The 13,192-nt window shown below is 37.6% G+C and overlaps 2 protein-coding genes across 4 annotated transcripts; one reads left to right on the forward strand and one right to left on the reverse strand.

Annotated features, from left to right (window-relative positions):
* The first annotated feature begins 2,708 nt into the window (after window positions 1-2,708).
* Window positions 2,709-3,689, forward strand: LOC140943367 (trace amine-associated receptor 1-like). The gene has a single exon (XM_073392443.1). The coding sequence runs from the start codon at window positions 2,709-2,711 to the stop codon at window positions 3,687-3,689; it is 981 nt and encodes a 326-aa protein (XP_073248544.1).
* Window positions 3,690-4,305: 616 nt separating this feature from the next.
* LOC140943434 (uncharacterized) lies at window positions 4,306-10,303 on the reverse strand. 3 transcript variants are annotated; one of them, XM_073392519.1, is made up of 4 exons: window positions 9,762-10,303; window positions 9,090-9,290; window positions 5,438-5,542; window positions 4,306-4,998 (listed from the first exon to the last, which is right to left on the reverse strand). In XM_073392519.1, exons 1-4 carry the CDS (start codon window positions 9,885-9,887, stop codon window positions 4,837-4,839), a joined length of 594 nt encoding a protein of 197 aa, XP_073248620.1. In that variant the 5' UTR covers window positions 9,888-10,303; the 3' UTR covers window positions 4,306-4,836. The 3 variants fall into 3 exon arrangements, with proteins under 3 accessions (XP_073248620.1, XP_073248619.1, XP_073248621.1); XM_073392518.1 differs by having other exon boundaries at window positions 9,090-9,293; XM_073392520.1 differs by having other exon boundaries at window positions 9,090-9,475; window positions 9,762-9,881.
* Window positions 10,304-13,192: the final 2,889 nt, after the last annotated feature.

Below are 13,192 nucleotides of genomic sequence, written 5' to 3' on the forward strand. Positions count from 1 at the left end.
GCCACTGATCTTTGAAGAGCTGGCCTAACACTTATTTGGGGACTGATGACATTATTAATATTAAATATATCACCTTGTTCATTTACGGCTAATTGACGCCATCCTTATCTGTACAGTCTTAAAAAGACCAATCATAGACTACAAGGCATAAAGCCGTGTTTCAAAACAAATACTAGCTATGAAAAAATAAAAATTTTTATGTAAGCAGAGGAAAAAAAATGGTCTAAATTCTATGACAGACAAACGAGAAAAAACAGTGTAAACCAATACAACATATGATACACCTAGGAGCTAAATTCGCCTTGTTTCAGCTGAGCAAAAAGGAAAAAAGAAGCATATTTCACGCTTTCAAACTAATGTAGTGAAATGGTAAACAATCTGGTTTTAAGCCTGTAGGTCTATTTGAGGAAAAGCGTTCTTTCTATTAAACTGCTATTTTATGCAAGGAAGGTCCAATATTTTCTTTGAGAAACCAAGGTTAGTCTGGGCAGGTGTTTGTCACTTGTTAGCGCCTGTCTTGGTAACACGTGCAGTACGAAAAACGCTGAAATTGCCAAATGCACATTTTAATTCCTGAACAGTTTACTTAAGTTGCAAGTTGCAATTTTGCTTTCTTCAAGGCCAAGATAGTAAGAAATTTTACCCGCCTTACTATTCGCAGCAAAAAAATAAGGAAGGTTGTAGTTCGTTCTGATATTTATCTTACTTCCGGCACCTGCAGACAGCAAGTGCCTCATTGTTGTGGACACGAGAGGTTGACGCGCTTGCGCAGTTACTGCGCAATTCACAGAGAAGAGGGATACTCGAAAATACGTTATCAACTATCATGCGCGGACTGGCGATTTGAACAACAATAACAACAACAAATGAAAACCTGAATTGACCTATCAGTTAACTTATAACGGTGTAAGGTAATTCCTTCTTCCTTTAAATTAACATGGGTAAAGTTTTAAGAATGAAAGGCTTTCTGTCAAGTAATGTTCTGATAAATCAAATTCTAGGATCACCATGGATAAACGAAAGAAAGATATTAACCGGAGGCGTATAAAAGACTAAAAGATCGTCTTTTGAATTTCTCAGTGACCAGTATGTTTGCTCTTCTTCCTCAGAAACGCAATTAGACGGGGGCACCCAACGGCAATTTTCGGGAAAATATCTGTTCGGAAGACGATTTGAGAACTAGAATTTTCGGAACATTTGTTGTAAAATTTCTTGCTTGCCTGCCTCTCCTAGGATTTTCGAACATCTACAAAATGGTATAATTACCCATTTTAAACGGACATTTACCCTAAAAAAGGCCACCTAGAATTTTCGGGAGCCTTTTGCTGGCTGAAATGTTCGAAGAGGTATGCGTTGATCCCTATAATTTTCGGATCACTAGACTTTCAGCTAGGAAATCCGAACAGATGAAAAGTTTTTAGGGGATAAAAATATGCCTATATCTACCGTTTAAATACTAAAATACGTTCAACAATGCTATGTTAAGTGGTTTTCAACTTTATCCTCGTTGGGTGCCCCTGATTAGAGAGAGCAAATTCTAATTAGCATTATCTGCTGAGGTAACACTATAACTCAAAACTAAAAGTATGAATCTTAATTCGTAGCCACAGATGTATAAGTACGGTGATGTGGAATCATAGGATTATGGAACTCAGTTGTGAATGTGTTGTTGATACTCATCTCCTTAAAAACAGTGATGCTGACTTACAAAGCCAGCCAGTTTCCACATTAAGAATCAAGGACTGAATTTTGATTTTGCCGTTGCAGGACATTGATTCCCAAAGCAAATAATGCGACCAGCAACTTCGTATTTTCATTCATTTCTAAATAAATAAATATTTACTTTTTCTTGGTCATTGTTATTATTATTATTTTATAGGTAGGCTTGGTTAATTATGTCTACATGGTAAATTTTTCACACGGAGATTAATTTCGTTTCGTTCAAGTCAGTGGATGTCTCTTAGACGGAGTAAAAATACTCGTTGAAGAAATTTCGCAGTTAATTCATAACGATGTGAACTTCAGCATTTGGAGAGCCTTATTATCTGAATCAGTTCGGCAGTTGCACATCTACGGCTGCCGCGCAGCGAAATCGCTTTCTTTTTATTTTCAATAAAAATGAAATTTCAACTATTCATCTTGAAATTGCACGTCATTTTTATCAAAAAATCTATTTTGCAGAATTGATTCTTCTTTCGAAAATACCAATTAAATCATTAAAAACCAGATGGTCCATTCTCACAACGTCTCATATTTAAACTCTCAGCGCAAATCCATATTAAGGCGATGTCAACGCTTTTTCTGTAACTCTTAAGAGCTATATTTCGGCATCCACAGCTATTGTTGTGATTGATGTTTATAAGTGTTTTTGGAATCCTTTTCAGACCGAAAGCTGACAGCCAATCAGAAGCCGCCACACTCGTCGGTATCAGTTTCGTGAAGTCCTTTGCCAGAGCCAATTAGACAGATGTGCGCAAAAAGGAGGTCGTTCCATTCGCACTTTTCTTTACAGGTTTCGGTAATGGCTAATTGGTCTTTTTTAATATTTGTTTCCATTCAAGGTAAATCCAATTAAATGTAACAATATGTTTAGTTTTCAATTGTTTGTGGACGGCTTATATTTAAAACAGTACTATCACAGTCGCACATGATACATCGTGTAAAGAAACGATTTATTTCGACTCAGCAAAATACTGTGTTTTAAAGACATGGCAAATCCTGGGCAAAGTAACGCAACCGGTCTGAACGGCAGTAAAACAGTTTCTCCTGCAGACTGTTCTGATCGTTTTCATGACGGTATTGACAACGGCGAGTTTACCATTCTGACTGAAGTAAGTTATGTCCTCGCAGTAATTGTCAACAGCATCACTTGTCCCTTCACTATATTGCTTAATGCATTGACGATAACAGCAGTGATAAAAAGGATAAGTCTCCAGAGCAATCCTAACATTTTGTTAGCCTGTTTAGCGGCAACTGATCTGCTTTGTGGACTCGTTGGGCAACCAACTTTTATTTTGTGGAAAACGTTCCAGCTCAATGGTATCCATAACAACTGTATTGTTAGGAAAATTCACAACTGGGTTTTCGCTCTGTTGTCTTTGCAGTCAGTTCTACATGTTTCTCTGGTGACTGGTGAAAGATTGATTGCTATTAAATTTTCTTTGCGTTATGTTGAAATAGTAAACTCCAAAAATATTATGGCGGCGGTGATGATCAGCTGGGTGTTCGGTTTTTTTGTCCAAGCTGGCGTCATCATGTCTTTTGACTCAGCAGTGAGTCGTTACTTTGGTTTTTTAGTAGCGTTTGTTTTGACAACTTGTATTCTGTTTATAATCAGCTCTTACGCTGTTATTTTCCCTGAAATCATTCGCCATCGTAAGATGATCAGAGAACAGCAACAATCTGGATATGAAGTAGAACTGAGACGCAACGGAGAGGATCAGAAGGCGCTCCGAACCACTCTGTTTGTTGCTGGTACCCTTCTCCTTAGCTTTACCCCGATGGCGTTAACTCTTCTTCTCAAGCCAAAGACGGGCTACGATGGCATACACGACGTGCTTTTACCATGGGCTCGTACCGCTGCCATGCTTAACTCTTTGCTGAACCCGCTGATTTATTGTTGGCGCCAAGACCCACTAAGAGCTTTCTTTTTTAGTATACTTCCTTGCACCAATGTGCCAAACGCCTAATGTCATTTCCTAACAAGCTATCTTGACACTAAGTGAATCTCCCATATTTTGACATGGTTTTCCGTGTTAAACACTGTTATCATCACAGCTGAATGCAGGGGATTTTTGTTCGAATCCTTTCTTGCAAATAAAGGTTTCAAAATATTATGTTACATCCTGTTGTTGTTTCTTCCTTCAGACCTATAAAGTCAGGTGCAGTTAAGCAAAATATGTTTTAGGGGACTTTGTTCAGTTAATGCTCTTAGAAAAGTGTATTCTTTTTAGCCATCGAACACGTACCGATTTTCTCTCTGTGTCTTGACGGCTAAGTGTAGTGACATAAGTAAAACATTTTCAAAAGTCGAGCCTTATAAATTGTACAGTAACACTGACATGCAGTGGTTACGCCTACTTTTTAGCGGCTCCTCTCTACTTCTCGTTCGCCTCTCCAGGCTAAACAATGTAGCACTCTCCAGAATCGTGCGTTTGTTAAGGAATAATAGCCTGCTGCATGACAAGTTTACGTTCATATTACACTTTTTCTTTTCTTTTCTTTCCCTCTCTCTCTGTTTCTTTTATTATATTTCTTTACGACCTCCTAAAAGCAAGAGAAAGACGACAATTGATTCTGTGGTTTTTATTTAATCGACTGTCTTAATAAAACAGTCAACCTGAAAATAACCATTCCCTCTTTGACTATTTTTTCTCGTCCTCTTTTGTTACCAAGGTTTCATATTTAATTTTTAACCTGAACTGCTAACTATTAAATCATTACGTTACAAACTTTTCGTAAGAAGAAAACGTGAAGAAATGTTACAATACGTGTCACTAATTTTAATCTTCAAAGAGTCTAAATACTCATTTTAAGGGTTAAATTGTCCAACCAAAACCAAGTGTTGAGCATCTTTTCCCGAATTGAAACAGGGAACAATGTTCCATAGGGAAGCACCACTGCATATTCACTGAGGCCGCAGCGAATTGCTCAAAGAAATAGTAAAACCATATAATGAATGCAAACGTTCAGTATCTCTCTTGACGAAACCAAACGTCAAAATTAAGCGTGTCAACATATGTAAGACACCGCTGACCACCGGACTGGTGCGGGGACAATCAGCTGATTCTTTGCTATGAAAACACTGGTTTGGTGTTGTTCCTTTGCTCTCCGTAACTAAGTTGTGTTCAATCCATATTCCTCGTCTTCCTGTTGACTATGGGAGTATTTGGAGCAGCTGTGTGAGTCAAGCATGAATTCCAGTTGTTTGATTTCTGCCTGTAGCTTGCTGATCTGTCCCTGAAGGTCGTTGTTTTGATTTTCAAGCTCCTCAGAAGCCTAAAGTCAAAATGATAATTTCATTATTAACAAAAGACAATGATAAGAGGTTGAATAAAAAGGCCGAAAAAAGTCGAATTAAAACGAAGAAGGTAGGATTACACAAAAGACAAACTTTGTCGTTTAAATGAAGTCATATAAGTCGAGACAGAAAGAAAGGAATGTGGGCAGGTGGGCTGAGCGTGTGAATGCGAAGTAAATGGGAGTCATAGCTAGATAAATAAATGCCGAGTAGGGGGGTAGGTAGTGATAGTGACATGAATCATAACCCATGTATTGGCTCCTGGACTGGCGAGTGCTTTAGGGCTAAAGCTTTATAGTACGTGAAACACGCGTGAAAGGATTGATCCGAATGAGCTTCTTTTTCAACCTAGTTTCAATTTATTTAAGGAGGCAGACTATAAGTATAAATAATTGTTTATTGGCTATTGATATATACTTCAACCAGTGTTTTGACATGTTCTTTCCTCTTCTTGCGGCATTTAGACGCGGCAACTTTGTTTCTTTCCCTTCGTATCCGTCGCCGTTCTTGTTCTTCTGTCACCTGCCATGAAAAACTTCTTGAGAGGATGTAGAATATATTGCTATTCGAAATTATGGACTGACAACTTCATTTTTCGTTTCCTGTGTCCATGTCAGTCACTGCATACCTAGCAACCATCAGAATGGATGCAGAAAATAAACCAAAACGGCAAAGACTCTTGAAGTTGTCAGTCCACTGGTAGTGTCGACATCTGAAACTTACAGGTCGATATTCTTCATTTATCATTATTCCTTCAAGGAATAATGATAAATGAAAAATATCGACCCGTAAGTTTCACATGTCGACACTACCAGTCCAACACAATTAAGAATAGCTTTTCTGTTAGATGATAACCATTGTAAGCATTCAGTAGTGATGTATATATCGGGGACTCGTGCCTTAATTTTGAACAAATCCGAAGTATTATCCCTTTTACGGTGGTCATGCAAGTCATATAGATATATATATATATATATATGTTTTTTTTTTTTTTTAAGGTGACGAGATTTGATAATTGATGTCTCCTATTTATATTACCCACTTGATAAATCGTTTAGCACGCTATGACACTGGCTGGTTAAAGAGCACGAAAAAGTCAATTTTTCTTCATAAAAGAAATATATAGCACCAAAAACTTTGTGTCGAGTGATTTTTGGTGCCGTGAGATATTTCTCAACGAAGCCTTTTGATAAACAGAATATAGGGTTGCTTTACACTTTTAGAGAAAAGCAATTTCCTCAATGCTTTGCAACCAACATTATATCCTTCTTTCGCTAACTTCATGATAAGCAAAAAGTCGACAAATCTGAGTACTGAATCTTTGAGACAGCAATTACCAACTGAGCAAAGAGCACAAGGAAAGGACATACCATACAAGACTTAACTGGCTGATCCATTTATATTAACGCTGTGAATGAGGTAAATCGCTGTCGTGAATACTGCAAAGAGTCTTTAGATTTTTAGAATTATCTTTAGATTTCCTGCGGCAGCTCAACTATAGTCTATCAAATTCATAGCTAAGCATACGTAATTAATCCTACTCTTTAGGGTGGAGAGCAAAATTGAATTGTTTGACAGCTCATTCATTGAATAGAAGACTTTTTCTAACGAACGGATTCTTTTTAGCAAGCCAGAATGCGAAGAAACACATATAAGCGGGCTAAGTCAGAGAATTAAACCGGGAAGTGATTTCAAAGATAGACGTAGACTGAATACTAAACTTTTAGAAAATTTGTTCTGTGATGGCCATTTCAATTTAATTACGTGGTTGATTAACATTGTTTACAGTTTGAACCGTGGATCACAACTTAGATTTCAAACAGCTCAGATTATCTAATGAACTCAGTTGTTTAAGGTGAAGAGCAACTGGAACCTTCCTGGATTACTCAAAAGATCAAATAGACTTTAGCAAAGGAGGATTAAGAAGCCGTAATTAGAACAATAATTTCGAAAGGATCAGTTTTTTTAATGAATATTTTCCAAGGAGTATTTTGCATAATAATTCATGTTAGAAACGGTGTCCGTAACAATGTCCCTTCAAATAACACCCAGCTCTAATTTTTGACATATATGGTTCTACTCTTTTTTCAAATGCTGAATCACCATTCTTAATCCCGTAGAGGCAAGTCAAATCTTTAAGTGTGACCTTAATATGCAGGCTGAAAGTGGTTCTAAGTTTCGACTTCGCAAATTGATTCGTTGTGATCATATAAAGTACATTAAAGTATATAACACTGCGAGAGCACTACTTTTTTCTACTTGTTTGTTGACTGTACAATGATGTTCTACTAAAAATCCTGGGGCTTTTTTTCCTTTGACTGGAGACTGTGCTCCCTATTACGGGAAATATGTTAAGACCTCCGAAGTCTATCAGATCCTCAAGTGACAATTATAGTGCTTTTCCTATAGAACCCAAAATATGCTAACTAAAGCAAACGTACATTTTCGGGGAATATTTTCTCTTCGCCAACATTCACTGCTTAGAAAGTGAACTGGGAAGATAACAGAGGCCCACAATGAACAGATTTTCAGATAACTGGTGAGCCTGAGGGCAATGAACAGATTTTCGGATAACTGGTGAGCCTGAGGGCAAAAACGCTTAGTTGTCTCCAGAAAACATAAAATTTGTTTTAAAAAAAAACAACAAAGAAAAAACATTTGCAAGACTTGAATATTTTAATAACATTAACTGAAAAACAGGCCACAAAGGGAAGGCAATTCGGGTGGTAAAAGCTTTGCCTTAACTGATTCAAATGGTCGCGTTCCTTTCCCTTATAAGTACATTGCAAAAAGATAGCTTAATGTTATTATTATTATATTATTCTTTTTTTTTAAGATATAGCTTTGTTATAAAGCTATGATCATGGACTTGCTTTTATTCTTAAAATTGAAATAATGTTTCTTAATTCTTACTAATATTTAGCTTTTTCCCCGTTACAAAAATCTTAAAAAGGAAAAAAGATAATTTGGCACATATCAGATTAAAATGGTTAGAAAATCTAAACATTGCGAGTAAAATAACTATCTTGCATTACCATTTGAAATATGAGCAAACATTAAACAAGAAGCTGATACCAAAACATTATTTATTACAGAAGCAGTTTACTAGCAATTCTAAATTTTAAAATAGACAATTTTGAAGAAGTCTGTGAATTTCAGTGTGGTCTTGGAAACGAAGTCCTATAAAGTGATCATTCAAATTAAACACCTGCGGAAGGACTTTCTCATGGTACTCATAGTTTTGCTTTTCAATATTTTACAAATTGAAACTGTTTAGGATTATTGTAACCCATGCTTTTCGCTCCAGTGTCATTTACCGAAACATAGGCTCTCACTACTAGCTTTGTAGTCTTTCTGGTAAGTTAGCAAAATCGTGCGATGTCATGATTCCAAAAAAACCTGTACACCAGAACTCTGCAATTTTTTGTCTTCTATTTTGTTTCGTTTTTTCTTGTAATGATTTTACTCATAGCTTACTCATTATTGGAGTAAAAGGTTTTAACTACCTTTTCGGGCATTTTTGATTTCTTGGATATGCTCGATGAAGCGTGAATGGGATTGGTGTAAGTTACTCATCCACTTGTCAATGAAAGTTGCATGGTAACACTATCTGTCAAAATTTGCTGACATGCGATGTAGATGAAACGGTACATGCATTGAAGCGTTGGAGTATCATAAATTCGTTCGCCTTCAACACAGGGCTCTTAAAGTATGTACTTTAGAATAGATACTAGAGCTAGATCTGTAAGTTAGGTAAGGGTCGATCCTGAAACTTGCGAAAACTCGAAATAACAGTTTAGCAATGATGCAGCAGTGTGGAGGAGCAAGTAAGAGAATGCGGCGCAATACATAACTTTAAGGACTAAACTTTTCCTAATTTGCTGGATTGGTAAACAAGTTCTTATCTATCCATGGTATTTTTTGCATTTTGCAGTCTGTCACAAATTCCAAAATTACAATCTTAAGCTGCAGCTTCGGCCTCCACTTGTCTGCCCAAAGTACCAATAACTTAATTAAACGTAAGGTAAATTCTAAGGAAAGCAGTTGTTAGATCACGGGTAATACAAACCGTCCCGTTTCCATTCACAAATTCAATCGGCTTCTCCATCATGTAGTCCACATCGAAGTCTTCCGAGCCCTCGTTCATTCTCGGCTCAGGCTTTATGTGCACCTCCAAAAACTGTAAATGTGACGATGAATGACTTTCTTGCCCCAAGCCAGCGAAGTCTCCTTGCGTTGATGGAAAATCATGAGACATGGATGCGTAATTCTGCTGAAAGAGAAAACAGTCGCCCGGAGTCAAACTCGGCGGGAGTGTAAACTGCTGCAATCATCAACTTTGTTCTTTGTTTCTCTGGGTTTATCGGTGCTTAACTTGAAAATTTACGGCCATTGATCATTAATGATGAAAACATGTTGTTTTCTGGTACCTGGCGTAAACTCCTTTAAAACGTTCTGTCAAACAAAGAATACTTTACTAAGTCAACCGTGTAATTAGCACCGCCTTCTAAATAGACCAGCTCCGTTTTCACATGGCCTCAAAGGATAAAGGAATCCTCTCTCGGTTAATTACGGTTCCAAATAGAAGAATAGTTATTTTCTTGATTTCCAAAGCCGAAACGATAACGCGGTAGTATAGTCTCATTCTGAGGATCAACAAAGGCTTGCGTGATCATGGCTCAATCTATCAGCGGGATATCATTAACTTCTTCGCAGAAACTGCAGGAATAAAAGTTCATACCTCTTCAAACTCCAGTGCAATTGGGACCCTGGCCTCCATAGGGAACTCGTTCCTTGACAGGCCCCCGCCAAGGGAAGTACGGAGGCCCAAATCTAACTTCCCAGCGGTTTCTTTACCATTTCCCATTCACAGTCAACATGACATGTGCTAACTAACGAATGGAGTTTGATCAGATCAACTGAATTTTGATTGGTTGGTTAACGATACATTAATTGTTCCACAGCGAAGTTACGCTATTGCAGTGGCGATGACCTAATCTTTGTTTTCTTGGTTTAGTGTAAATCGATTATCTTTGAAAAGTCGGAGAAATACTGCCCTAGAGCAGAAGTCAAAGTGTTGCAGCTGTTACAAGGTGGAATAAAAGCGAACCAGCTACGACCACAAGAACGTTTAAGCGGGGGGAAGTAGGTGATTACATGACGGGTACCAGCGGATTGTCAGGATGTTTTGTGCCGTCACTTTTTACACTATCAATAACTTCTCGGTCCCAGTACTCCATCCTATCATATGTTCACCTCCAAGTTTAGACACGCTATAAGTGATTAATCCTGAATAGAAAAACTAGCAAAACAAAAGGGATTCTTTCGAGTTATTTGGGTGAGTTCACTGGTTAGCAGATATATTTCAGTGAGCGAATTTATTTAGAATCAGCCACCTCACATACGTTGGATTTATAAGCATTATTTTTTGGATAATTGTAATGACAGGTTGTCCGATTTAACTGAGTCTCAAACTCTGGGAAACGAACATCGCTGCCTTTTCCACGCCAGTTAAGCAGGGACCGATCACAATGCTTCTTCCGACGGACGTTGATTTGTTTTTTCGTGTTTTCCCTTTGACTCCGACCCGTGAGCTGTGAATAGTTTGTATATAGTTAGATCTTAAGCTCTACGCTTCTTATTCAGTACAACTCCGTCCGACTTGTTCTCAAGTAAAAACCAGCCATATATTCAAGAAGCTGTGATGGATGTTTTTTCTTTCACGTGAAAAATGCGAAGTGATGAATTTGCAGTTCCTTGACTCAACAAACCTTAGTAATACAATACCTTGCTGAAATACTTCAAAGGACACCCGGATTTGGACTTAGGTAAGGAAAACTATTTCTTCTGCCAAATTATGAAATTTTTCTCGACACGAGACTTGCCTCTTCTACTTTCTAATTCTTTTTATTTCTAATTCTACTTTCGAACCAGTATAGACGGAGGAACCGAGGCCACCACCGCCTCAGAGCTCAAATTTCACAGTTTCATAGGCGGGAGTTTCGAGAGTACTATTCGACTTTATATAACCGATTATTTATAACATGAACAATTTTTCATTCCAATTCTTACATTGTCTAGGAATATTCCAGCTCTGGCTACCGAGCGACTGCCCCGTATTAAGTCCAATTATCTGTTAAAAATGCACCGTGCGAAAGTACAAAGGGTAGGCATGTTTTGGTGTTAATCTATACATATTATATTTAGGACTATTGCACTAATATTGCAAGGCAAATTGCCAGCTATACCAGGTGCTCGATTCCGGTAAAAAGAAGAAGGGAAAAATACACAAAAGGTGTTGGGCTCCTTCTCATAACAATTTCAAGTTGGGAGAACTTTGCCATCAGATTTCCAAGAAACAACCATTTTGTCGGTATAAAAAGAAAAGCATTACTTTGATCACAGTCACTCAGCGGAATTCCAAGCCGGTTCATCATCATCATCATCATCATCATCATCATCATTTATTAGCCTTTTTGTTACAGCAAATTTTACAGGACACAGCAGGTTGTTAGGCGAGGAGACCTCAAGAAACCATCAGGCTTTTATAGAGAGGGCACTTCGACATCACAATATTATAAGAAATAAGGGCGGCGAAGAAGTGCGGCTCTGAACTAATTCAGTAACTATTTTAATAAAAACTCTAGCACTTTGTTCTTATTAAAGACAGAAAAGCTTGACAAGTTTGTAACAGATGCAGGAAGACAGTTCCAGATTCTAGGTCCTTGGTAAAGAATTGTGAATTTCTTGATGTTCGTACGACAGGAATGGATTCGATAATTACTGGCTGCTCTAGTGTCATATCTATGGACTTGAATGTTTGTCATAAACAGATTGCGCAAGAGTGGAGGCAGCAGATTATTATGGTAGCGAAACATAAATTTAGCAGTATCGAGCGTATTGACTTGGAAAATATCTAGAATTTCCAATTTGGAGAGCAGAGGAGCAGTATGTGCTCGATATTCTGAATTTGTAATAGCTCGCACGGCCCGCTTTTGTAGATAGTAAATTCTCAGTTTAAATTAGATACGTAAGTAGAAGACCACGTGTGGTTACAATAAGTAACTGAGGATAAATTAATGTGTAGTAATGTTATGACCTTAGTGGAACAAGAACGGAAACGTAGGATTGTAATTACAAAACAGGCTGGAAGCAGGATGATAACTGTGGTTGGTCCTTTAAAAATGATAGACTGCCAGTATTAAAAATTTGAAGAGGCTTAAAATAATTGGCACAACATGTCATCATATCGACACAGTTTGATTTGAAAGGCCTTGAATAAAGTAAGAAATTCATTTATAACTATTATTATAAGGGGTAAAAACGGGCCGCTGATGCGGTTTGCATTCGAAGCCTCGTTGCCTAGCGATTGCTGAGGAAAGAAAAAAAAATCCCAATTCGGTAGTGCCTGTTTTTGTAAAAAGACTTTTGGATAATATCAAAGACTACGGCACACAACTTAAAATAGCATGCAAACATGGACGTGACCAACGCCTGGAACATGAAGTCAATAACCTTTTTTAAAACAAGTTTCCGTTTACTATCGTTACAGCAGAGGATGTGGAAAGTGTTTTGTGTTGAGGAAAAAACTATGTTGAGATCATGACCATCGTCACACTCTCGGACTGGATAAATCACGAAAAAGTTCGTCTTCGATTCTTAATTGGAAAAAGTTCAGTTCATTTAAAAAAGAAAAGTTGTCAGTGTTACTAATAGCTCAGTGTAGCGGTTTATACAACGAAACCGACGAAATTGCGCGGCAGCTCTTTGTCAAATCGAAACACGCCTGGAAAGAAGTTCTGAGTAACTTTAAACAAACAACAACAACAATAACAAGACAAACCAAAACAAGTCGTAACAGATTAGATAATCCGGGATGTGTGGTTGCGGCATAGTTTTCTTTTACAATAACTGAGTGTTTTCTCTCGCGCTAATAGGTCGAGAGCTATGGTCGATTAGAGTAATAGATCAACAGTCTAAATTCTGATAGAAGCACGGAGAGACTATTCAAGTTATGCAGATTTTTATCATTTGTTTTGGTCTTTGTCGATGTCGTTTCTTCTTTCAACTTGCTCTAGTTAGAATTATAAACAATACTTTACGAAAAAGCCTCTTGGAGCAACGCGAGTGACGTAGTCATTGAACTGATAAACAGGCAAGAAAACAGTGGAA

This window comes from Porites lutea, chromosome 7 (assembly GCF_958299795.1).
Source record: "Porites lutea chromosome 7, jaPorLute2.1, whole genome shotgun sequence".
Classification (NCBI taxonomy): domain Eukaryota; kingdom Metazoa; phylum Cnidaria; class Anthozoa; order Scleractinia; family Poritidae; genus Porites; species Porites lutea.

What these genes read in the sequence shown, in the direction of transcription:
- LOC140943434 (XM_073392518.1), bottom strand. Translation starts at nt 9,887, where the DNA reads ATGGGAAATGGTAAAGAAACCGCTGGGAAGTTAGATTTGGGCCTCCGT. An exon ending in TTGCACTGGAGTTTGAAGAG is followed by an intron (nt 9,294 to 9,761) that starts GTATGAACTTTT and finishes TTTCTCTTTCAG; the next exon opens with CAGAATTACGCATCCATGTC. An exon ending in ATGTCAAAACACTGGTTGAA is followed by an intron (nt 4,999 to 5,437) that starts GTATATATCAAT and finishes TTTTGACTTTAG; the next exon opens with GCTTCTGAGGAGCTTGAAAA.
- LOC140943367 (XM_073392443.1), top strand. Translation starts at nt 2,709, where the DNA reads ATGGCAAATCCTGGGCAAAGTAACGCAACCGGTCTGAACGGCAGTAAA.